This window comes from Orcinus orca, chromosome 1, assembly GCF_937001465.1.
Source record: "Orcinus orca chromosome 1, mOrcOrc1.1, whole genome shotgun sequence".
In the NCBI taxonomy this organism is placed as follows: domain Eukaryota; kingdom Metazoa; phylum Chordata; class Mammalia; order Artiodactyla; family Delphinidae; genus Orcinus; species Orcinus orca.
In genome coordinates this window covers 148448338-148475529 of record NC_064559.1, presented here as the reverse complement: position 1 = coordinate 148475529, position 27192 = coordinate 148448338, and the positions used below count along the sequence as shown (strand labels likewise).

Sequence of the window (27192 nt, the reverse complement as noted above, 5' to 3'; positions counted from 1 at the left end):
AAGATGTCATCATATGTCATTAAGGAATTGCAAATTAAAGCAACAATGAGATACTATTGCATACCTATTAGAATAGCCAAAACCTACTTACACTGACAGTACCAAATGCTGGTGAAAATGTGGAGCAACAAGAACCTCATTCATTGCTAGTGGGAATGCAAAATGGTACAACCACTTTGGAAGATAGTTTTGCAGTTATTTTTTTTTTCAAAACTAAGCATCCTCCTACCATAAAATAGTCTTGGGTGCCCCAGCAAAACCCATCATAATAGTATCTAGATTTCCCTAAAATCCCACATAGTAATATACAAATGTCCCTAAAGTTTGATGTAATTGACCACCATAATTCTGTATTTATGTCAGTCTATTCAATAACAGAAGAAAAACCACCCTCTGACCAATATCTGTAAGCCATGGATAAATAATATCCCTAGCAATTGTTTTAGATCCTCAATGTCTTCTACTCCAATCCAGTTTTTTATCAGATTCTTTCATCATGGCTTCTAACTTTTGGTTCTGTATATCATTTGCAGTTTATTTTTGCACCATTAACTCTGGATGTTTATATGGACTTCTGGCTTTGCACCACAGTATTTCCTAAATGAATGTGACTTGAACTCACTCCTCTGGTTCTTTCCATTTTAGATTACCATTAATATCAGAAATTTTAAGCCCTTGGGAGACCAAGCATGTTTCATCCCCAAACAGGAGCAGATTCAGACAACGATTGCTTTATCTAATTACTGAAACTCGAATTCCATTCTTGATTAAGCTTTACATTACTTTGCTCACAGTATCTTTCTCTAATGCACTCCCAGTATTAAATGCTGATATTTTCTCAACCCCTCCCCTTTCCCTACTCCCTAACTCTTTTAATGTTTTCTGGATCCTAGGTTCTCTTAGGTATTCTATAGTATTAACTGCTCTCACTATAGCTTCTAATAAATCAAGCTCCAAGTCACTAAAGACTAGACATGTGAGTAGTAAAAATAATAAAAGAATAATATATCAACTGAGTGAGCTGAAGAGAAGACTAAAAATGAGGCTAGCAGAAGATGGAATGACAATTACATATAGAAGAAATAGATTCAAAGATGAATCTTACAATGAAAAATTATTTCAGTTACTATAAGAAAGTTAGCTTTGAAGACTTCATAATGTTGTATGAATGGTAGCTATAAACAATGAAAAAAGCATAGGAAAATGTACATATTTATAGACTATGAAAGAATAATTTTTAATAAATGACATTAGTAGTGATGTGGTTAGTAGAATTACTAATATCAAAGAGCTTTAGAAAACTCCTTATAATTAATATATTTTAGCAAAAGATTTATAACATTCAAAATACTTCCAAAATCTTGAAATGGTATATTACATGTAACTTCATAAGTATTAAATAACATAACATTTATAATATATATTATTCCTATTTATGTATATATAATGGTCACTTGCCATGACACAACATATATACAAATATACATATATATGGATAGGTATATATACATCTACATTTATATATGGGTGTTGGCTATCAGTATATCCAAATTGGTTATCAGTATACAACATACCCATATCCAACTTGGATATCAGTATACATCAGTGAAAGTCTTCTGTAAATAAAGCTTATAAAAAGCAGGTGACATGCCTGAAATCAACATGTTTATATTCTACAAAGAGGGCAAAAGACACTTCACATAAACTTTATGGAGCATACTATCATCTGGAGCAAATTAATACAGTTGGCCCTGCATGCTAATGAGGAAAAAGTTTTGCATAAGATACATTTGCCTTTTAAACCTATGTTTTTATTCAATGGATAAATTTTGGTGGGATTTAAGGGCTTGAGGACATTACTGTACTATATCTAGAACACGTGTCCTCAATTACATTGAAATCAGACTAATGTCAGTCTGGACAGTTTGTATTCCCTTCTAATTATGTTAATGTAATGGAAACATTTGTAGCTCAGGCTATTCAGGTACAGGTGCAAATATGAAGGAGTTTACAGACAAACACAGTGCTTTATAAATTATAAAAAGTTCATTCCAGTTAATTATACTATAATGCCGAGTTTTCATTTTTACCATTACCTAATGGTAAAAGCAAAACAAAATTCTAAAAATAAAAAAGCACAATCTTTGGAGTCAGATGATCTCGAGTTAAGGCCTACCAATGTCACTTAACTGTTTGGCTTTTGGTAAGTTAATCAACCCCTATGAGCCTTAGTTTCCCTAATCATAAAAAAAGAGGTAAAAATACCTCTTACAGTATTGTGAAGAATATATTACATACCACATGCAAAATATCTAGCACAGTGCCTGGTACATAGTAGGTACTCAATAAATATACATTTCTTTCTATTTTTATTGTGTCCTTAAAGCAATAGATGATTTTGCACAAAATACTGAGTGAATATTATACTATATGTATAATTATCAGCCTTTAATAAACTAAATATTTCTTTATGTTTTCAGCTACTGAGAATATATTTTATATTACTATTAATAACTACTTCCAATAATTAATAAGAGAAAACACATATATAAAGCATAAATTATAAAATGGTTCTGTTAAGAGTGATTAATACACCACAAAAATTACATTTATTCTACATTATATGACTTTTATCACATCAAGAAAATCTCAAGCATAATATTAACAATGGAAGACATTTAAAAGAGATTAAAGAAATTATCACTAATAAAATATAAACTATAACTATAGTGTCTTAAAAATATTTCAAAGAAGAGTAATAAAATAATTATACTTACATGTTTCCAACATGCACGCTTTTCTGTTATATTGGTTCCAGGATGAAATAAGAGATCCTTAAAGAGCTTATCTTCAAATCCTTTGTGTTTGCAAATCCATTTTTTTTCACTTTCACTAATAGTTTTTTCCTGATGTTTTTTATACAAGAACAAGTGGCTGAATATAAAGGGGGGGGGGAGAACGGTCATTTAGTTTTTTTGCAAAAAAAAAAAAAGAAAACTACTTATGAGTTCACTTACATCTTGCAAAACATAGTGGTAAACTTAATGTAATATTTGTTTTCATATTATTACTATTTAAAGCTAGGCATTAGGGCTGGCTCATCAACATTCATCAAGGGATGAATGAGTGCTGAGAAATCTCTGGGGACATGAATGCACAAACAATTCTGTAACTACATCTGGCTATGCATTTTATAATATAATGTCAGAGAGAACATGACTAAATTATCTATAGAAATATGTTAACAAATATAAACTCTTTTTATCTTTCTTCTCCAGTAAAGAAATAACTTATTTCCACCTAGGAAAACTACTTTACAGCAGTACTGTCCAAGAGAATATAATGCATGCCATAAAGTAACTTAAAATTTTCTATTAGCCACACTAAGAAAAAAGTAAAAAGAAATAGGTGAGATTAATTTTAATACATTTGACCCTTGAACAACACAAATGTGAACTGCGTGAGTTCACTTATATATGAATTTTTTTCAGTAAAAATAGTACTATACTATCTGTTATTGGTTGAACCCACCACACTGCGGAACCCGCAAGTACACAGGGACAAGTGTAAAGGACTAGAGCATCTGAAGATTTTGGTATCTGCAGCAGGTCCTGGAACCAATCTCTTGCAGATAGCAAGCGATGACTGTATTACGTTTTATTTAACCTAATGTATTCAAAATATTACTAGATAAATGGCATCAACAAACTAATATCACAATAGTAAAATACTAAATGTTAGCTCTGTAAGATCAAAAACAAGGGAAGGATAACATCTCTCACCCTATCTATTCAACATTGTACTCAAAGTCCTACTCAGTCCAATAAGGCAATAAGAAGAAAACCATATACCAATATAATCTTTGAATACAGATGCAAAAATTCTAAATGCTAATAAAAAGAATCCAGCAATGTAAGCAAAGAATAATAAGACTATGACCAAGTATTACAAAGCTCATTACATAAACAATTTAATGAAGAGAAAAATGTAAGAGTATATAAATGGATGAAGAAAGACATTGGATAAAATTCAGCAGCCAATCTTTATTTTAAATTTTTTGTAAGAGAGGATATCAAAGTAAACTACTTCAATATCATGAAGACAAATTACCAAAAACCAATAATATTCATTATATGTGATAAAAGAGCAAAATCATTTGAATTAAAATGATGAAACAGGTAGGAACTTTACTGTTACATTATTAAATAGCAAAGGAAAAACAAAAATGACCAAGGAAAGCAATTTTTCCCTTTCTCAGATTTTTAAAGTGGGCTCCACCTGTTCATTCCTTCCTTCAGATATTTTCACTGATGATCTACAAATTAGTTAGGGTGAAATATATTGAGAATAAAACTTATACTGGTTCAAATAAGACAGAATTTTACTTTTCTCACATGCAGTCTACACTGGTGGAGCAGCGCTGCTCCATAAAATAATTCAATCTTGCCTCAGCATACTCAAAGACACTGTCATTAAACCACATGACTAATGCATTCCAGCCCATGGGAAGGGAAAGGCATGAAAACAAAGGGGGTATAGTTACCATTTAAGTATTTGAAGCAGCAGTTGTAGTCATTAATTCTGTTCACTTACAAATCTAACAAAAACATAGTCAGATGAACACATTTAGCTGCAAGTAAAATTGGTTAACAAAATCTCTAGTAGTTACTCAACTGCTAAAAGAAAAGAAAAGAATGGATTTTCAAGGAAAAAGTAGTATTTTGAAAATGACCACTATGTGCTCTCTGAAGAGAAGAAAGTCTGTAATACCATGAATGTTATATTCTCTAATAAGTAGAGTTAGACAATATAGAAATAAAACACTAAATATATAATAAGTGAATTGCTTTTCACATAGGCTGGATTGGGATAGTATTGCTAAGAGGAAACAAGCTATAGTGAGAATCTCAGAAAAACATTCTAGTAAAGCAAATGACAAGTACAAAAGGCCAGGTGGAAGTATGCTTAGGGAGGCAAGAACACATTTGGCATGTTTGAAGAACAGGAAGGTCACTGGGATGGACAGTTACTGCAGAGTTTTAAGCAGAAGAGTGGCTTTGAGATCAGAGAAGATCAAGATGGTGAAGTAGGAGGATGTGGAAAAAACCTCTCCCCAACGAACACATCAAAAATATATCTACATGTGGAACAATCCTCACTGAAAAGTAAGCAGAGACTGGAAGAAATATTCCTGTACAACCAAAGCTGTGAGAAAGATCCCCACAGAATCAGGTAGGAAGGAAGAGATGTGATCAGGTCAGGACCTGTGCCCCTGGGAGGAGACTCAGAAGAAAAGAGATACTACACAGATGGAGACCCTCCCTGAGGAATGAGCAGTTTGAGCCACATATTGAGCACCCCAGCCCTGGGGTCCGACACTGGGAAGGCAAGCCCACTTGTCTGGTTCCAGGGCCGGTAGGACTAACAGCAGGGCTGTGGGAAGCCTGCTTGTGAGGAGTATGCACAAACTCCCTTGCTCCTGAAACAGTGCAGAGGGGGTGCATTGAGACTGCAGGGTGGCTGGCTGATTTCCTGGAACTGCCCTAGCCTGTGTACCAACCTAAGGAGAGTGGTCACTCATGATGCAGCTCCACACTGGGGAAAGGGCTCTGTGGCTGAGGGACAAAGGACACTCAGACACAAAGCAGCAACTGAGAAAAGCAGGGGCAACCATTACTGGTGCTCACACAGGCAGTGCATTGGAAACAGTCCAGGTCCCTGCCAAGGCCGGACCACCAGAGCTTATGCCCCAACCCACACCAAGCCCACATGCTAGCCACTCTTGCCCCATCATTGCTTCCCTCTGGGGTGAGAGTGCCGGTGCTGGGTGTGGGAAGAGCAAACATTTAATGGGAACAGACAGAGACGGCTTGAACATGACCCCCAGGGCTTCTGCTCCAGCAGCTTGGGACAGGCCCCTTCCCCCAACAGGGTGGTGACAGCCACTGAGCAGAGGAAAAGCCCCAGCTCACTCATGGCTCTGGACCTAGCCACTCCTTCTCCAGCCCCACCTCCTACTAAGGTGATAGCTGCAAGCACACCTTGAGGAAAGATGTGACTAGTATTGTCAGATCTAGCTCTCCCATCAAGGCCACTGGGCACACACAGACTGTAGAGAAATGCTTCCACACAAGGCCATTCTTTCAGGACTGTAATAAGTTACTGTTTCACCTAATTTCATAGAGACAGAGAAAGTTAAGCAAAATGAGAAGATAAAGGAATTTTGTTTCAATTGAAAAGGTAAGAGAAAACTCCTGAAAAACAACCAATGAAACAGAAAGAAATAATTTACCAGATAGAGAGCTCAAACCATTAGTAATAAGAATGCTAAATGAGAGAAAATTATAGATTAATAAAGTGCAAAATTTAACAAGGAACTAGAAATATAAAAAAAGAACCAATCAGAACTGGAGAATACAGTAACTGAAATGAAAAACAAACTAAAAGAAAAACCAACATTTGCATGATGGGGATCTGAGAAAAAGAGAGAAGAGAGTTGAAAATGTATTTGATGAAATTATGACTGAAAACTTCCCAAACATGAAGAAGGAAATAGATATCCAGGTACAGTAAGTACAGTGGGTCCCAAATAAGATGAACCCAAACAGACCCACACCAGGACATATCATAATTAAAATGACAAAAGTTAAAGAGAGGATTCTAAAGGTAGCAAGACAAAAACAAAGTGTCATATACAAGGGAACCCTCAAAAATCAGCTGATAGCCTCATAAGGCTATCAGCTGATTTTTATGCAGAAAAAAATTACAGGCCAGAAGGGAGTAGCATGATATATTCAAAGTGCTGAAAGGGGAAAACTGCAACCTAGGACACACTACCCAGCATGACTATCATTTAGAAGTGGAAAGATAACTTCTCAGACAAGCAAAAACATAAAGAGTTCATTAATACTAAACCTACCCTAAAAGAAATGTTAAAGAATATTTTCTAAGTGGAAAAGAAAAGGCTATAACAAGAAGAAAGAATCTATAAAGGAAAAATCCCACTAGTTAAGGCAAATACATAGTAAAGGATGAAAATCAACCACTTAAATAAGCTAGTACAAATATTTAAAAACAAAAAATTGTAAAATCAACTATCACTACAATAGTCAGTAAAGGATACACATGAAGATATAATATATGACATCAAAAACAATATGTGTGGGAGGGGAGTAAAAAGTGTAGATATTTTAGAATGTGTTTGAATTTAAAGGACTACCCATTTTAAACAAATAGATATAGTTACAGGTCAACATATATGAACCCCATGGTAACCATAAATCAAAAACCTACAACAGATACACAAAAACTAGAAAGGAACACAGCATTCAATTAAAGAAAATCATCAATTCATAGGGAAGAAACTAATAGAAGAAGAAAACAACAGAGAAGAACTACAAAAGCAACCAGAAAATAAGTGACAAAATGACAATAAGTACATATCTATCAATAAGTGATAAAATGGCAATAAGTACATACCTATCAATAGTTACTTTAGATGTCAATGGACTAAATGCTCCAATCAAAAGACATAAGATAGCTGACTGAATTAAAAAAACAAGTCCTATCTTTAGAAAAAGCAGAACAAATTGAGACCAAAGTTAGCAGAAAAAGTAGAAAAAGAATAATAAAATGATCCCAAAGTTAGAAGAAGGAAGAAAATAATAAAGATTAGAGAGGAAATACATGAAATAGAGAACAGGAAAACAATAGAAAATGTAACCAACCTAAGAGTTGTTTCTTTGAAAATATAAACAAAATCACAAAGCTTTAGCTAGACTAAGGGAAAAAAAAAAAAAAGAGAAATGACCCAAATTGACAAAATTGTAAATGAAAAATGAGACATTACAATTTATACCACAGAGACATGACACATCATAAGAGACCATTATGAACAACTATATGCCAACAAACTGGACAACTTAGAAGAAATTGAAAAATTATTAGAAACACAACTACTCGAAACAAATCAGGAATAAACAGAAAGTCTGAATAGACCAATTAACAATAAGGAGATCAAATCAGTAATAAAATGTCTCCCAATGAAGAGAAGCCCAGGACCAGATGGCTTCACTGGTGAATTTTACCAAACATTTAAAGAATTAGCACCAATTATTCTTAAACTCTCCCAAAAAATCAAAGAGGAGGAAACACTCCCAGACTCATTTTATGAGGCCAGCGTTACTCTGATACCAAAGCCAGATAAGGACACTAACAGAAAAGAAAACTACAGTTCAATCCCTGTTGAATATAGGTGCAAAAAGTCTCAATAAAACATTAGCAAACTGAATTTAGCAGCACAGTTAAAGATCTTTCACCATGATCAAGTGGGATTTATACATGGAATGCAAAGAAGGTTCAACATATGCAAATAAATGTGATCCATCGCATAAATAGAATGAAAGAAAAAAGTCATATGATCATCTCAAGAGATGCAGAAAAAGCATTTGACAAAATTCAACTTCTGTTCATGATAAAAACTCTCAACAAATTAGGTATAGAAGGAATATAACACAATAAAGGCCATATATAATAAGCACTCAGCTATTATCATACTTAATCATGAAAAGCTGAAATATTTTCCTCTAGAATCAGGAGTAAGATAAGGGTGCCCACTCTCACCACTCCTACTCAACATAGAACTGGAAGTCCTTGCCAGAGCAATCAGGCAAGACAACGAGAGAAAAGAAATAAAAGAAAACATAGGAAAATGTTGGAAAAGAGGTAAAATTATCTCTATTTGCAGATGACATGATTTCATATACAGAAAATCTTAAAGACTCCATTAAAAAAAAACTGTTAGATATAATTGAAAAAGTCAGTACAACTGTAGGATACAAAATTAACACTCAAAAATCAGTAATGTTTCTACCACTATCGACTATATGGAAAAGAAATAGAGAAAAACATCCCATTTAAAATAGCATCAAAAACAATAAAATATCAGGACTAAACTTAACTAAGGAGGTGAAAGATTTCTACTCTGGAAACAATAATTAGTGAAAGAAATTGAAGACACAAATAAATAGAAAAGTATCCCATGTTCATAGATTGGGAAAATGAATATTGTTAAAATGTCAATACATCCAGAAGCCATCTACAGATTCAATGAAATCCCTATCAAGATTACAATGGCATTTTTCATAGAAGTAGGAAAATATCCCAATATTTATATGGAGCCACTATATACCCAAATAGCCAAAGCAATCCTGAGAAAGAAGAACAACACTGGAGGCATTACATGCCCTGATTTCAAACTATATTACAAAGTTATAGTAATTAAAACAGTATTGTATTGACATAAAAACAAGCCCATATATCAACAAAACAGAATAAGGAGCACAGAAATAAAACCGTGCATATATGGGTCAATTAATTTATGACAAAGGAGCCAAGAATCAACAATGGTAAAAGGACAGTCTCTTCAATAAACAGCACTGATAAAACCAAACAGCAACATGGAAAGAATGAAACTCCTCCACTATCTTACAGCATACACAAAAATTAACTCAAAATGGATTAAAGACTTAAATGTAAGACATGAAATCCTTGGAAGTAGACATAGGAAAAAGGTCATTGGCATGGTTCTTGGCAATGATTTTTTGGATATGACACCTGTGGTACAAGCAACAAAATCAAAAGTAAACAAGTGGAACTACATCAAATTAAAAAGCTTCTGTGAAGCAAAAGAAATAAGCAACAAGATGAAAAGACAAGCTACAGAATGTGAAAAAATATTTGTAAGCCATATATCTGATAAGGGGTTAATATCCAAAATATATAAAGAACTCATAGAACTCAGAAACAAACAAAACATGAATAATCCAATTTAAAAATGGGTAAAAGACCTGAACAGACATTTTTCCAAAGAAGAATTCCACATGGCCAACAGACACAAGAAAAGATGCTTAACATCACTAATCATCAGGGAAATGCAAATCAAAAACACAATGCAGTATCACCTCATACCTGTTAGAATGGCCATCATCAAAAAGACAACAGACAACAAATGCTGCCAAGGATGCAGAAGGGAAGGAAGACTTGTGCACTGTTGGCGGGGTTGTAAACTGATATAGCCACTATAAAGAACAGTATTAAGAATCCTCAAAAAATTAAAAGCAGAACTATGACATGACTCAGCAATTTCACTTCTGAACATATATCCAAACCACCCCCCACCCCCAAAAAAGCACCAACTCAAAATTATATCTAAACCACAGACATGCCTTATAAGAAATACTAAAGGAAGTTCTTCAGGTTGAAAGCTAGTGACCACAAACAGTAATTTAAATCTACAAAAAAAATAAAGAGTGCTGGTAAAAAATTGTGTAATTATAAAACAATATAAATTCAAATTTCTACTCGTTTCTTCTCTTAACTAATTTAAAAAACAATTGTATAATATAATATTTGTATAATTGTATTTTGTCTAAAACATGTATAAATGTAATGTATTTGACAATAATAGCACAAGACAGCAGGTGGAAGCAAAGCTGTTTTGGAGTAATAAAATAATACTAGATGGTAATTTAAATCCACAGGAAAAAAATGAAAAGAACTAGAAATATGATAAATAGTATTGTCAATGTAACAAACTCAATGAATATATACTTGTTCTTCTTTTTTGCCTTAGCTCCTTTAAAGGACATAACACTTTATAAAGTGATAATTGTAATAATATACTTTTGGGTTTGTAACATATATATATATGTAATATGTATAACATTAATAGCACAAAAAGTTGGAAGAGGTGATAAACATATACAGAAGTGACATTTTTATTTTTATTTATTTATTTTTGCAGTATGTGGGCCTCTCACTGTTGTGGCCTCTCCCGTTGCAGAACACAGGCTCCGGAGGCACAGCCTCAGCGGCCATGGCTCACGGGTGCAGCCGCTCCGCGGCATGTGGGATCTTCCCGGACCGGGGCACGAACCCGTGTCCCCTGCATCGGCAGGTGGACTCTCAACCACTGTGCCACCAGGGAAGCCCCAAAAGTAACATTTTTATATCTCACTAAACTTGTCACTATATACCTGAAATAAATAAGTTCAGATGCATATTCTAAGCCCTAGAAAAACACCAAGAAAATAACTAAAATTATACAATTAAAACATCATGAAAGAAATTTAAATGTTACACTATACAATATTTACTCAATACAACAAAAGTAGTATAGGAGTATGAAAGGAACAAAAAGATATGAGACACTTCTGTGAATGATGTTAATATTTAGGTTTATCTTAAATTAAATTATCTTATGTTTTTGATCTCTTAGATTATTAAATTTACATGGCTCCTATTTTAAATATAATTTTACTTTTTAATACATTTTTCTTGTTTTAAAAAATTTCTTATTTAATGACTTATTTTTATAATGACATGAGGTAGATCCATAGATTGAGAAAAAAAATCATTTCCACAACCTGTTGATATTAAAACACAGTTTCCTTTTCATCAGAGTTATTTATTCATTTACTCTTTCATTTATTGCTCAAACACTTATTCAAAATGCACTGCTCTAGACTCTGGGAATATGTTGTAAAATTCCAGAGTTCCTGGTCTTATAGAACTTACACTGGAGGAAATTCTTGGCAGTAGATTCTCTTTTTCCTTATAATACGAATTATAAGAGAAAAATCTTAAAAAGTAAGTTTTAAAGAGATCACTTATTTCAGTTCAAAAACATTTGCTTAATACTTATATTCCATTTTAATTTTACTTGAGGATCTCTAAGTAATTTTCCAGTTAGGAACTGTCTTCTTATTGACTACTGGCCAGAGGACCTGAATCATCTCGTCTCCTTAAAAACTCTCATTAGAAAATAGAAAATAGTTCATGAGTTTAAAAAAATGTGGGTTGGTTGTAAAACTTAGGTTTGCCTCTTTCATATGGGTTCATTAATCCATCAAGATTCTTCTTGGACAGTGTGAGACGGTCTAGATCTTAAGAAGTCAAGGAAAGTTGGGGTGGGTGGTTGTCCACAGAAGTATTCACATTGACTCTAATTTTCTAAGATTAAAGGCTAAAATGTGAAAATAAAAAAGTTATGGTATATGCCAGAGTTTAACTTAGAACTGAACCCAGTGAAATTGTAAGCACATTTTATTTGAGTATGCATGTATAGATTACACTGGAAATAATGCCTATAACTTTCATCAGATTTTCAAAGGAATCTATGACACCCCCCCCCAAGTTTAAACCTTGAAACAGACATTAAAGTAAATAAGAATGTTCTAAAAGAGTAGAGGAATCAAAGTAAATAACAATAAAAACGATAAGAAAAAGCAAGTCTCAAACATTTAAAATGCATAACGGGTCAGCAAGATGACAAGGAAGAAGCCCTGGGCCCCCATTTCCCCCCAACAAACACACCACTTCAGCAACAATTCAGGGACAAATTCCTATTGTGAGAAATCCACAAGCTGATTGAAAGGCTCATGCATCCTGGGGAACATGAAACTAGGCTCACCAAAGCAAGTAGTGAGATTCAGGACATCCTTTCTTCAGAATCCCTACCCCTGGCACTGTACAATATGATCAAGAAGAGAACTCCTAGCTCCCAGCTTCTTCGAGGGGAGGGAAAGAGCTAGTTCATATATCCAGTGTCCCCAACTTTTCCGAGGGACCTCTTCAAAGGGTTGGCTTCTCTCCTGCCATTCTCAGATCTTTGACAGTCTGACACAGTCTAGCCACCTGGAGGAGAATGGAGACAGATGCTTGGGTTGGTAGATGCCATAATTCCTTTCCCCTGGCTCACCACTGAGTAAGTCGACAGGAACCACAGAATGCCACAATTTTTTGGGGGCTGCCCAAAGTACTGGCTTCTGACTTGCTAACAGTTAAGTGCTGATAAGACCTGGCATAACCTAGCTTCCTGGGGACTAGTGAGAGTAGAGATGGAGATCTGGGTTGGCAGTCACCATATCCCTTGCTCCCAGTTCAGCACAGAGCAAGTAGACAAAATGTCTAGCTCTCAGTGTCTCCCTGAGCAGGTGTGGAAACACTTAAATGCCCATCAACAGCAGAATGGATAAATAAAATGTGACATATGCCTAAAATAAAATATTATTTAGGCTTAAAAAAGAAGCAAATTTTGCAATATGCAGCAACATATATGAATCTTGAGGACATTATGTTAAGTAAATAAACTGGTCACAGAAAGACAAATACTGAATGATTCCACTTACATGATTCACTCTGCCCTTTTATAACTCTGGAAAATTGGAATCATATATTAAGGAATACTATAATGACTTGAAACCTGATGACTAGAAAGCTAACATAAGGCCCCATAAATAGTTTCTAAAATGAAGACATATATTCACCAGATCCAATGCTCCTCCCCACTGATCAAAGATCCAGAAGAAATGTTAGGAAAAGAAATTGTGATTCTTTTCTATGGGATTAAGTAACAACACAAATTATTAGATTAATTACTAATTTAAAATTCAACATAGGTATTATAAATAACAAAATTATAGGATGATTGTTTAAAAGTTAAGTTTGACTTCTTATAGTTTGCTGTTGGTTACCTGGCTTCATCAGGTATATCAAATTATTAAAAAATAATCATTATAGTCAGTAAAACAAAAATAGTCATCATCTTTAGAACACTTATATCTCAAAATATGATATTATAAAGAGAAGTTAATACAGGAGCAATGATAAATTATAATTTTCCAGATAACTTTTACAGTGGTTGAGAGAAAAAATATAGATGTTAAATGTATGCATAGAAATATTAGTAGTTGACACAGCCTTTAAATACTTCCTCCAACCACATTCACCCAAGTGGCTCATTACATTAAATAAAGTTTACTTAATGATAAGATTCTCATCTAGAAAGTATGAAGCAAATTTTAATAAGGTCTTCTTTATTATACTTATTAGCAATAGTCATATTACTAGCAGAAGTAATACAATAACAGCTATTATATTCATAATATTAATATCACATAGTATGACAATTACTACTACTAGTAATAAAATGATAAAAAATAGAAATTTATATATCCATTTATATGCCAATTCAAATTCCAGAAATTGCTTCTAAGTACATAATAATGAATATGCATAAATATATGTTTATGGATTTTTATCCCTATAATTTTTATAATTTGGAGAAAATAAAAACAACATTAATGTCCAACAGGAAAGCTCACCTAAGTAGAATATATCTGTTTAAAAGAATACATCTAGCTATTAAAAATTCTTATACAATAACATTCAACACTACAGAAAATAAAAACAAGCATGTTAGATAATAAGAGGTATAAATACAATCATTTTTGTAAAAAATTATATACATATATATACATTTAAAGAAATACACACACAGACACAGATTATCAGCCTTTACCATTCCCTCTCCTTACGCACCATTGCCCAACCCCCATCTACACATTTGGTTGTATATTTTTCCCTTCCTCACATGGATACAAACTTTTGCCCTTGCTCTTTTTTATTTTTTTTTATTTTTTTTGTGCGGTATGCGGGCCTCTCACTGTTGTGGCCTCTCCCGTTGCGGAGCACAGGCTCCGGACGCGCAGGCTCAGCGGCCATGGCTCACGGGCCTAGCCGCTCCGTGGCATGTGGGATCTTCCCGGACCGAGGCACGAACCCGTGTCCCCTGCATTGGCAGGCATACTATCAACCACTGCGCCACCAGGGAAGCCCTTGCCCTTGCTTTTTATAAACACTGGATTTTGCTATATATATTTCTTTGTAACTTGCTTTTCTCTTAATAATCACTGAAATTTCTGTTAAATAGATTTTAGAACTGTTATTTTTTAACAACTGTAGAGTATTTTATACTATCTCTGAATCATAAACTTTCAACAAAGGGTACATAAGTTTTTCTAGGTTTTTTTTTTTTTTTTACTACAAATAACACAATCTTGCTCCCAGCTTGCCCCTCACAACTCTCTCCCCTCCCATCTCCCTCCCTCTCTCCCTCTCACACACACATACACACACACACTTTATCTTTCAAGTAGAAATTTCAAGAAGTGTTATTGCTGATGTGAGAGTGCATTAGTCAAACTTCAACAGAGAAACAGAACAAATATACAGCGAGGAGAAAGAGAGATTTTAAGGAACTGGTCCGTGCAATAATGGGAGCTGACAACTCTAAAATCTGTAAAGCAGGTCAGCAGGCTGGAAATTCAGGGAAGAGCCGATGCTGGAGTCTTGAGTCCAGAATCTGCAGGCTGGAAACTCAGGCAGGGTTTCTACCTTGTAGTCTAGAAACAAAATGCTTCACCTGAAAATTGCAGTCTTTGTTCTTAAGGGCTTCAACTAACAAGATGAAACCCATCCACAACATGAATGGTAATCATCACTCAAAGTCTACTGGTTTAACTGTTAATCACATCTAAAAAATACCTTTACAGCAATATCTAGACCAGTTGGGCATCACAGTCTAGCCAAATTGAGACATAAAATTAACCATCATGGGGAAGGGGGCAGGGACAATGAATAGGCAGAACAGATATGAGTTTTAGGGCAGAGAAAATACTCTGTATGACACCATAATGATAGATACATGTTATTATACATTTGTCTAAACACATACAATGTACAACACCAAGTATGAACCATATGGACTTTGAGTGATTATGATCTGTCAATGTTAGGTTCATCCTTAAATCCTCATAAGAAATATTATCACAATTTTTAACCTTTGTCAATCTGTTAGAAAAAAATGGTATCTCATTGCTTCTTTAATTTGCGTATCTTTGACTATTAATGAGATTAATAATCTTTTCATATTTATGTTGGTAACTTATATTTCTTTTATGAGCTGTCTGTTCACATCTTCCACCCATTTTTTAAATCTGAGTTGTTTTTCTTTGTCCTACTATTTGTATGAGCTCTTTATATGTTAACATTTTCTGATTTATCCTGACACATTCTTTTTTGGGTTTTTTTTTTGGTTTTTTTTTGGCTGTGTGGGGTCTTAGTTGCAGCACGCAGGATCTCTGTTGAGGCATATGGGATCTTTCATTGCGGCACATGGGCTTTTCATTGCGGTGCGTGGGCTTCTCTCTAGTTGTGGTATGCAGGCTCTGAGAGCACATGGGCTCAGTAGTTGTGGTGCGTGGCCTCTCTAGTTGTGGCACATGGGCTCTAGAGTGCGTGGGCTCAGTAGTTGTGGCACATGGGCTTAGTTGCTCCACAGCATATGGGATCTTATTTCCCTGACCAGGGATCAAACCCGCGTCCCCTGCATTGGAAGGTGGATTCTTTAACCACTGGGCCACCAGGGAAGTCCCTGGTGCATCCTTTTTAATGTAAACACTTCTCTGTTTACAGCTTGCCTCTCTCCCACCATAAGGTTATAAGAATATTCAACTGAATTATCTTCTAAAGTTTTATATTTAATGCTTTAACCCATCTGAAATATATATATTTTAATATGGCATGCAACAGAAGCAATTATGGTTTTGTTCAGAAAGATAACCAATTTTGCCATTACCAATTATTAAATAAACCATCCTTTTCCCATCATATTAAAGTATTACTTCCATTCGTTAAGATCTCTTTCATATACAGATCTTTTTAGGACCCTTTATTCTGTTCATCTCATTTCTCTATACCTGTGCCAATGACCAAATATTGATTATAATGGCTTGGAAAACTGTTCTTTTTCAGTTGTTTCTTGACTATTCTAAGACATTTATTTCCTCAGAAAATTTAAAAGCATATTTTCAAGTGTCTCTACAAAACCAGGATTCTAATTAAAATCACTGTAGTACTACAGTATTTACTATTGAAAAACACCCATGCGTAAGTGGACCTTCACAGTTCACACCCGTGTTGTTCTAGGGTCAACTGTACTTATAGAATTATTTTTTTTAAAAAAAGGTAAAAACGCATTTTCTTCTTAAAAATGTGTGTGTATGTATATATACATATGATATATATAAAAACACAAAGTAGGGGGAAGAACGTGGAGCTCTTTTAAAGAAAGGAATCTTCCACTTTAAGAAATCTGGGGGAAAAAAAAGAGTAAATCAAACCCACAGGAGGCAAAATGAAAGGAAATAAAGATTAGAGAGGAAATCAGTGAAATAGAAAATTTGAAAACAAATAGGGAAATCCAATGAAATTAATACATGATTTCTCGAAAACATTTTTTAAAAAGGCAAATCTCTAGCTACGCTAAGAAAAGAAGTCATGTTATTAAAAAAAAGAAGAAACTACATTACTGTTGACCTTACAGAAATTAGAAGTGCCATAAGAGAACTCTAGGAACAGCATTAGGTCCAAAAAGTAGACAATTTAGATGAAATGGAAAAATTCCCCAAAAGATACAAATTTCCAAACCTAACTTAATAACGAGTAGAAAAATGAAACAGACTTATAACAACCAAAGAAACAAAACCAAAAAACCCCACTGAATTAGTAATTTAAAGTATTACAATAAAGGAAAGCCCAGGCCAAGATGACTTCATTGGTGAATTCTACCAAACATTTAAGGAAAAAATAAAATCCTTCACAAACTCGTCCAGAAAATAAAGGAGGGAACATATCTCAATACTTCGTACGACTCCAGGGAGAGTTTTGCCAGCAGGCCAGATAGTGATGGATTCTTCTTTTTTTTATAAAAGGAATGGAAAATTCTTTGTAATATGGAGGTTTCACTGTAAAGGCATTTGCTTTAGCAGGATTACCTTAGAAGCAGGAAGAAAGATGACTTTTTAAAATTACAGGATCCAACTCCTTTGCCAGTTCTAAGAAAGATAGTGATTTAAATACAAAATAGCAGCAAACTGTGGAATCATAGAATCATAATACTTCTAAGAACTAACATTTGTAAAGCACTGCCTATGTACCAATCACTCCTGAGCACCTAACAAGTACTACCTCAGTCTGTCCTCACAAACATTACTGTCCATGTGTTTTGAGCCTCAGAAGAGATTCAGCTCACTCAAGGACCAAGAGCTGGAGCAAGGGCATACCAGTTCTCCCAATTTCTAGGTCAGGTCACTTCTCACCTCCCAGAGAGATTCTCTGGCAGACCGGTAAGTAACTTTGCAGGACAGCTTTCTGGCACTCTAGTGGGTGGCTTATCAGCAATTTCAAAAATAAAGAATTCCACAGGCATCCAGGAAGAATAGATGTATCTAAGTCAATATATATTAGAGATGGCAAAAATTCCTCGGGATTTTTGGTTATGTGGTTGGCATTGTTCCTTATTTTGAGCATTAATGAGTTCTATCTACCTTCTCCACTCACTACTCACAGTTTTTGCTTTTACTTTGGTTATTCTAGTCAGATTCTAAGAGGCATGTTGGGAAGCCTGTTCTTTGTCATTATTTTTCTTCATTGTGAATAAAAAAATTATCTTATCCTACTTCATTATGTCTCCTCTCTTCAGCAGAAGTTAAGGCTGAAGGGGGAAACATTTTAGTTCATTTTCATACTGAAACTCAAAACCATAAACAGAACAGGAAAATTTTAGAGTCTTGTTTTCCAGTTTTCACCCTGGATCCTTATTTACCTTAGTGTCAAGTACTAAATTAAGTTTATTGTTTTCCAGTTATTGTTAAAAAAAAACTTAAGTATTTTTAAAATGCTGTAAATTTATGACTGTTTCTTTCATTTATGATTTCTTTTGTTTTCAACTGTCAGATCTTATGGGCCAGGAAGGTGTTTATAATTATCAGCATAAAAATGATATATATTTAATAGGCCATATATCTAGCATAATTATAGGAGAAAAGTGATCAAAAATTTAAAAACATACTGTATTTAAATTTTGTATTCATTCAAATTTGATTTGTAACACTTTATTTTTTATTAAATAACAAAACCCAACAAGACACAATAGTTTGCATACTATTTACTACTGCAGATTTCATATAATCAGCAACTTTGAATAAACTCTAAAGATATATATGTAAAATCTTAACAAGTATGGAATTGTGATTGCTATTAAAAAGGTAGATAATAACTTCAACCTGCTAAGGAAGGAAGCAAGGGAAGAAAAAGGAAAGTGGAGGGAGGGAATGAGTAAGGTTTGGCTACTATTCATGTAATCCCTTAAACCAAAATCTTTAGTGACACCCACTGTGTACTAAATTTTTGTGTTAATTTTAAAAATTATTTCTAACGAATTTTACATTTTAGAGCAGTATTAGGTTCACAGCAAAACTGAGAGGAAGGTATAGAGAATTCCTATATACCCTTTGCTCCCACACATGCATAGCCTCTTTCATTGTTAACATCCCTCACCAGAACAGTATGTTACAATTGAAGAACGTACATTGACACATCACTATCATCCAAAGACCATAGTTTACATTAAGGTTCACTCTTGGTGGTATACATGCTGTGGATTTGGACAAATGTATAATGACAAGTAATCATCATTATGTGAGATACTGAGTATTTCACTGCCCTAAAAATCCTCTGTGTTCTGCCTATTCAGCTCTCCCACATGTCAACCCTGAACCACTGATCTCTGTACTATCTTCATAGTTTTGCCTTTTCCAAAATGTCAGATAGTTTGAACCACAAAGTATCTAGCCTTTTCAATTCTTTCACTTAGTAATATACATTTAAGTTTCCTCCATGTCTTTTCATGGTTTCACAGCTCATTTTTTATCACTAAAATTATTCTATTGTCTGGATCCAACATGTTATTTATTCATCAAGTCACTTACTAAAGGATGTTCTGGTTGCTTCCAAATTTTTGCTATTATGAATAAAACTGCTATAAACAACCATGTACAGGTTTTTGTGTAGGCATAAATTTACAACTGCTTTGGGTAAATACCAAGAAGCATATGGTAACGATCATATGGCAAGAGTATGTTATTTTTTAATTTCATTGATTTCTGCTCTAATTATTTTGTTTCTCTGTATTTTAATTTGCTCTTTTTTCTAGTTTCCTAAAGTGGAAACTTACATGACTGTTTTAGACATTTGTTCTTTTCTAATATATGCATTTAGTCCTATAAATGTCCCTCTAAGCCCTACTTTCTCCGCATCCCACAAATTTTGATAAGTCCTGATTTAACTTTCATTTAGCCAAAAATGTTTTAAAATTTCTCCTGAGATTTCATCTTTAAACTATGTGGTATTTGGAAGTGTTAGAAGTTTTTTAGTCTTCAAGTAATTTGGAATTTTCCAGCTAAATTTGTTGTTGATGTCTTGTTTCATTCCACTGGGTCTGAGAACATAACACTGCATGCTTCCTATTCTTAAAGTTGTGTTTTATGGCCCAGAATGTGGTCTATTTGGGTGAATGTTCCATGTAAGCTTGAGATGAATGTGGATTCTGCTCCTGTTGTTGAATGAAGTAATCTATAAATGTCCTTTTTGTCCAGTTGACTGATGATGTTGTTGAGGTGAACTATGTTTTTCCTGATTTTCTGCCTGCTGGATCTATTTCTGATAGCCAGTGTTGATTTCTCCCACTATAATAATGGATTCATTTGTTTCTCACTTGTAACTGGTCTGTTCATATTGTCTATTTCTTCCTGCTTCAGTCCTGGGAGATTGTGCCTTTCTAATAATTTGTCCATTTATTCTAGGTTGTCCATTTCATTGGTGTATAGGTGCCTGAAGTAGTCTCTTATGATCCATTGTGTTTCTGTGGTATTGGTTTTAACTTCTCCTTTTTCATTTCTGACTTTACTGATTTGAGCCCTCTCTTATTTTTTTCTTGATGAGTCTGGCTAAAAGTTGATCAATTTTGTTTATCTTTTCAAAGAACCAGCTCTTAGTTTCATTGATTTTTTTAAACTGTTTTAATCTCTATTTTATGTATTTCTGCTCTGATCTTTATGCTTTCTTTCTTTCTACTAACTTAAGGTTCTATTGTTCTTTTTCCAGTTCATTTAAGTGTAAGGTCAGGTTGTTATTTGAGATTTTTCTTGTTTTCTGAGGTAAGTTTGTATTGCTATAAACTTCCCTCTTACAACTACTTTTGCTGCATCCCATACACTTTGGACAGTTGTGTTTTCATTTTCCTTTCTCTCCACGTGTTTTTTAATTTCTTCTTTGATTTCTTCAGTGATTCACTGATCGCTTAGAGGCATATTGTTTAGCCTCCATGGGTTTGTGTTGTTTGCAGTCTCACAGCACTGGTTGGAAAAGATGCTTGATATCATTGTAATTTTATTAAATTTACCAAGGCTTGCTTTGTGGTTAGCATGTGACCTATCCTGGAGAATGTTCCATGTGCACTTGAAAAGAATGTGTATTCTGCTGTTTTTGGACTGAATAAAAAGAATCCCAATTGGAAAAGAAGTAAAACTGTCACTTTTTGCAGATGACATGATACTACATACAAAAAAACCCCTAAAAATGCCACCAAAAAGCTACTAGAGCTCATCAGTGAATCTGGTAAAGTTGCAGGATATAAAATTAATATATAGAAATCAGTTGCATTTCTATAGACTAACAACAAACTATCAAAAGGAGAAAGGAAACAATCTCACTTACAGTCATACCAAAAAGAATAAAATACCTAGGAATAAATCTACCAAAACAGGTAAAATACCTGTACTCAGAAATCAATAAGACACTGATGAAAAATATTAAAGATGGCACAAACAGATGGAAAGGTATAATATATTCATGGACTGGAAGAAGTAATATTGTTAAAATGACCATACTACCCAAGGCAATCTACAGATTCAATGCAATCCTTATCAAAATACCAATGGCTTTTTTCACAGAACTGGAACAAAAAAATTAAAAATTTGTGTGCAAACACAAAAGACCCTGAATACCAAAACAATCTTGAGAAAGAAGAGTGGATCTGGAGGAATCATGCTCCCTGACTTCAGACTATACTGCAAAACTACAGTAATCAAAACAGAATGGTACTGGCCCCAAAACAGACATATAGATCAATGGAATAGGATAGAAAGCCCAGAAATAAACCCACATACCTATGGTCAATTAATCTATGACAAAGGAGGCAAGAATATGCAATGGAGAAAAGACCATCTCTTCAACAAATCGTGCTGGGAAAACTGGACAGCTACATGTAAAAGAATGAAATTAGAACATTCTCTAACATCCTATATAAAAATAAACTCAAAATGGATTAAAGACTTTAATATGAGACTGGAAACCATAAAACTTCTAGAAGAAAATATAGGCAGAACACTCTTTAACATAAATCATAGCAATATCTTTTTGGATCTGTCTCCTAAGGCAAAGGAAACAAAAGCATAAATAAACAAATGAGACCTAATTAAACTTAAAACCTTTTGCACAGCAAAGGAAACCATCAACAAAACAAAACAAAATGAAAACCTACTGAATGGGAGAAAACTTTTGCAAATGATATGATCAATGAGGGGTTAACATCCAAAATATATAAACAGCTCATACAACTTAACATCAAAAATCAAACAACCCAATTAAAAATGGACAGAAGATCTGAATTGACATTTTTCCATAGAAGACATATAGATGGCCAATAGGCACATGAAACGATGTTCAACATTTTTAGTCACCAGAGAAGTGCAAATAAAAACCACAATGATATCACCTTACACTTTCAGAATGGCTATCATCAAAAAGACCACAGATAACAAATATTGGCAAGGATGTGGAGAAAAAGTAACACTTGTACACTGGTGGTGGGAATTTATATTGGCGCATCCACTGTGGAAAACAGTACAGAGGTTTCTCAAAAAACTAAAAGTAGAACTACCATATGATCCAGTAATTCCACTCCTGGTTATATAGCCAAACAAAAACACTAATTCAGAAAGATACATGCACTCCAATGTTCATAGTACTATTATTTACAATAACCAAGAGATGGAAACAAACTAAGTATCCATCAACAGATGAATGAATAAGGAACAGATGACTGGTGTGTTTGTGTGTGTGTGTGTGTGTGTGTGTGTGTGTGTGTGTATAATGGAATGTGACTCAACTCTAAAAAAGAATAAAATTTTGCCACTTGTAGCAACATAGATGGACTTGGAGGGTATCATGCTTAGTGAAATAAGTCAGACAGAGAAAAACAAATACTGTATGATATCACTTATATGTGGAATCTAAAAAATTAAAACAAACTAATGAATATAACAAAAATGAAACAGACTCACAGATTTGGAGAACATACTAGTGGTTATCAGCCAGGAGAGGAAAGTGGGGAGGGGCAAGATAGGGGTAGGGGATTAAGAGGTACAAAATACTATATATAGAATAAATAACAGGGACACATTTTACAAGAGTGGGAATATACCCAATATTTTCTAATAACTATAAATGGAGTATAACATTTAAAAATTGTGAATCACTATGTTTTACACCTGAAACCTATATAATATTGCAATTCAACTATACCGCAATTTTTTAAAAAAAGTTATTTTACTTTCACTTATTCCTTTTCAAATGTTCTTCCTTTCTTTATGTAGCTACGTTTCTGACCTAAACCATTTCTTTCTCTCTAGAAAACTTCTCATTTCTTGCAATTCAAGTCTACTTATAACAAATTCTCTCAGTTTTTGTCTGAGAAAGTTTTTATTTTCCTTCACTTCTTAAGGATAATTTTGCAATGACCAGAATTCTAGGTTGATTTCTCTCTCATTACTTTGAATATTTCACTCCACTCTCTTCTTGATTGCATGGTTTCCTAGGAAAAGTCAAATTTAATTTTTACCTTTGCACCTCTACAGTAAGATGTATTTATCCTCTGGGTTTTTTATGGATTTTTTAAATTTCTTTTGATTTTTCTTAGTTTGAATATGATATACCTAAGTGTAGGTTTTTTAGCATTTATCTTGCGTGTTGTCCTCTGATGTTCTTGGATCTGTGGTGTGGTGTTTGATACTAATTGGGGGAAATTCTCCATTGTGCTTGTTGCAAATATTATGTCTGTTCCTTTCTTTCTTTCTTCTCCTTCTGGGATTCTTACTAGGTGTATGTTATACGTTTTGTAGTTGTCCCACAGTTCTTGTATAATCTGTTGTGGTTTTTTTCCAGTCTTATTTTGCTTTTCAGTTTTAGAGTTTTCTATTGAGACCAGAAATTCTTTCCTCAGCCATTTATAGTCTTAAACAAACAATACTAAATTATTTTGGAAAATTTGGGCCACATTGTCTTCCTTTGTGAAAAATTTTCCTAGTCCACTATGGTTTTCATTATCAAAGGTAACCAATATATAAACTCAAATGGAGTTTTATCATTTAATCCTGGAGAGAGTAAACTAAGAATAATTACTTTTTCCTCTAAAGCATTCTCATTCTACTCTATTAAAAAATACTGCATCTCAAGTTCTTAGCTATCCTACTAAATGAAATAAGGAAATTCATATTCCTCAGAAATTATTAAAGCTTCAATTTAGGCATGCTCTCCTATGAAAGTATTCTCTGACTTTCTACAAGTAAAGTTAATCTATGCCCAGTCCACCCCAAGGAAGTACTTCATTGTAATGAGACTGACTTTGTTTAATAGACTGTCCTCTGAAATAGATAGTCAAAGCCTATAGGTCACAGATACAAAGCTGGCTGTTAGAGTAGCTTAAATTTAAGTGCCATGTTCCCCATGTGACTTATTTTGAATTATATATTTTTAAAGCATACTTGCTTCTCAAATGGCCACACACATTTGCTTAAGAGAGTCAGAACTGTACTAATCTGAATCCACAAGAGGAAGCAGACAAAGGGGATCCTTCTATGATAGCTTGAATCATCAGGGCATGCACCAAGGTCATGCTGCTCTTATTATACCTCTTGAATTCTGCTGATTGATGTGCTGTTACTTTTCTAAATGCAGAAAGACCCACTTGATGTTTGAATGAGTCTATCCACCTCCCTATGCCATTAGTCAGCTACCGAGTTTAATACGGACAAGGAGATGGCAATAAAGCTTGTTTGTGTATCTATGTAGAAGTCCATTCATTTTGAAAGAAAAAAACATGCAAAATATTCTGAGTCTTACATCACTTCTGAAAATGGAAAACTAGTTTCTAAAAAGACTAATAAAAAGTCTGTTTTTTATTCTGAGTTTCAATGGAATAAAAACATCTTGTAAAGTATTAGTACAATTAAAATTATTCTGCATAAACTTGAAATAAAAAGAGAAAATGATTCAGTCTAATTCTTACAACTTAAGTAGAGCCATTATTCAACTTAGTAAGTTGAACATAAGACCTGACACAACCTATTTTATTGATATTGAATTATTAAAATTGTTTACTGAATAATGAAATGTTCTTGATATTTTACTAATATTTTAACAATGATAATTTTTGGTTTGCAAATAGTAGAAGAAAGCACATCTGTGTACCAAGATAGCATTAAGCTAAGCTAATTTTAAAGCTGAAAATTTTAGATAACATTGGCTTGAATATGACCTTGAATTTACAAATTATAATTAATGATACCCACCATATGCAAAGGTAGATATTATTTTAAATTGTCTACATCTGGCAAATTCACCTTACTAAATATTTTTCATAGGAATTTTCACTTAAATTTATCATTTAAAATAGAATTTTCTTTAAAAAGAAATTGTGCTACTACTATCTTCAATATACCTAGTTTTTAAGGTAGAAATTAACTTAATTATACATAAATAGTCATTGTTGAATAAAATCAGTATTCAGAATTACATAATTTACTGTAACAAAATGATAGACTATTATAACTTTTCATCTTGTAATTCCAATATGAGGTCTCAAAATGTACTCTTCAAGTAGTGAAGGTAACTACCATCTGAATAATAGACATAGTTCTTAAAAGTTGCATATAATGCTTTTATATTATGAAATCATGTTAAGTACCTTATAAATCCTTATACTTAAAGTAAATCTTTTATGTGAATAATTTGAAAAGATATAATCATTTCCTGATTCCTATATATTGCAATATTACTATGTTGAATACTATTTGATAAATTTATCCCTTTAAAATCTAGTGAATTATTAATAATGTACATAAAATGAATGCATTAATAGATGTTAATATTCAAAGTTTGGGTTTCAGAATTAATTACAACCCATTTATTCCCTACCCTGTTTGTGGGCCTTCCAGTTAGTAAATCTTGTTTGTTCTCATTTCCCCCAACAAGGTGCCCTTAAGTTTGGTGGACCTATTGGTTACCCAGTCCTGACCTATGGTCTAATTCCCTAGATTATAACCAGCATCTCTTTCTTTCACAGGAAGTGTTATTTGCAAAATATTGGCATGATTCCAGAATATTCATATATCAAATATTTACTGAGTAATTAACAATATAGATTTCTAAACTATCAGATCAGAATCTACCTAGAACAAATTTCTGTAGTCCTGTTTAACATGACACACTTCTATGCTTTATATAGATTTTATAGTTCAGGAAAACTAAACTGATATTTTTCTACCAACTTAAAAATTATGAAAAAATGTTTTGGCTTTCTTGAACACAGGTTCAAGCACACCTCAAATTCAACTCAGAGACCAGTAACATATATAACAAAAACCAGCAACAAAATTATCCATCATATCATAAACTTAATTAAATTAGAAGTTTTCTCCTTATCTTCATCATAGCCTTCTATAACAGGGGTCAGAAACTTTCTGTAAAGAACCAGAGAGCAAATATTTTAAGCTTTGCAGTATACATTTGGTTTGTCCCATATTCTTCATTTTTTTCCACAACTCTTTAAAAAAGTAAAAAGCATTCTTCTTGGCTTATAAGCCATATTGGATTTTGCCTACAGGCTGTATTTCGCCAACCCCTGATCTATATCACATTCTGAAACATAAATATATGTCCATACATACATACATATACACATTTTCCTCCCATTTTGCCTTAGAGACTTCTAGGGGAGAATGGAAAACAAGTGCATATATACATATTTTAATATAGATACATAAGTACATATACAAACTTACTGTAAACTAACTTTTTAAAAATATACATATTTATTTATTTATTTATAACTGTGTTGGGTCTTCGTTGTTGCACAGGTGCTTTCTCTAGTTGCGGTGAGCAGGGGTTACTCTTAATTACAGTGCACAGGCTTTTCATTGTGGTGGTTTCTCTTGTTGTGGAGCATGGGCTCTAGGCACATGGGCTTCAGTAGTGTGGCTTGTGGGCTCTAGAGCGCAGGCACAGTAGTTGTGGCACATGGGCTTAGTTCCTCCACAGCATGAGGAATCTTCCCAGACCAAGGATCGAACCCGTGTCCCCTGCATTGTCAGGCGGATTCTTAACCACTGA

At 33.7% G+C, this 27192-nt stretch overlaps 1 protein-coding gene and 1 long non-coding RNA gene across 4 annotated transcripts in view; both read right to left on the bottom strand.

Moving 5' to 3' along the window:
* LRRIQ3 (leucine rich repeats and IQ motif containing 3) overlaps positions 1–27192 on the bottom strand; it is a 240600-nt gene that overhangs the window by 112866 nt on the left and 100542 nt on the right. For all 3 annotated transcript variants that reach the window (XM_033405981.2, XM_049703184.1, XM_049703176.1), the window contains one exon: positions 2778–2934. In XM_033405981.2, coding sequence (XP_033261872.1) covers positions 2778–2934 — 157 coding nt within the window. The remainder of the gene's footprint in view (positions 1–2777; positions 2935–27192) is intronic.
* LOC125962704 (uncharacterized) lies at positions 12643–18521 on the bottom strand. Its single transcript, XR_007474291.1, has 3 exons — positions 17679–18521; positions 13329–13399; positions 12643–12696 (listed from the first exon to the last, which is right to left on the bottom strand). It is a non-coding gene; the product is annotated as an uncharacterized LOC125962704 (long non-coding RNA).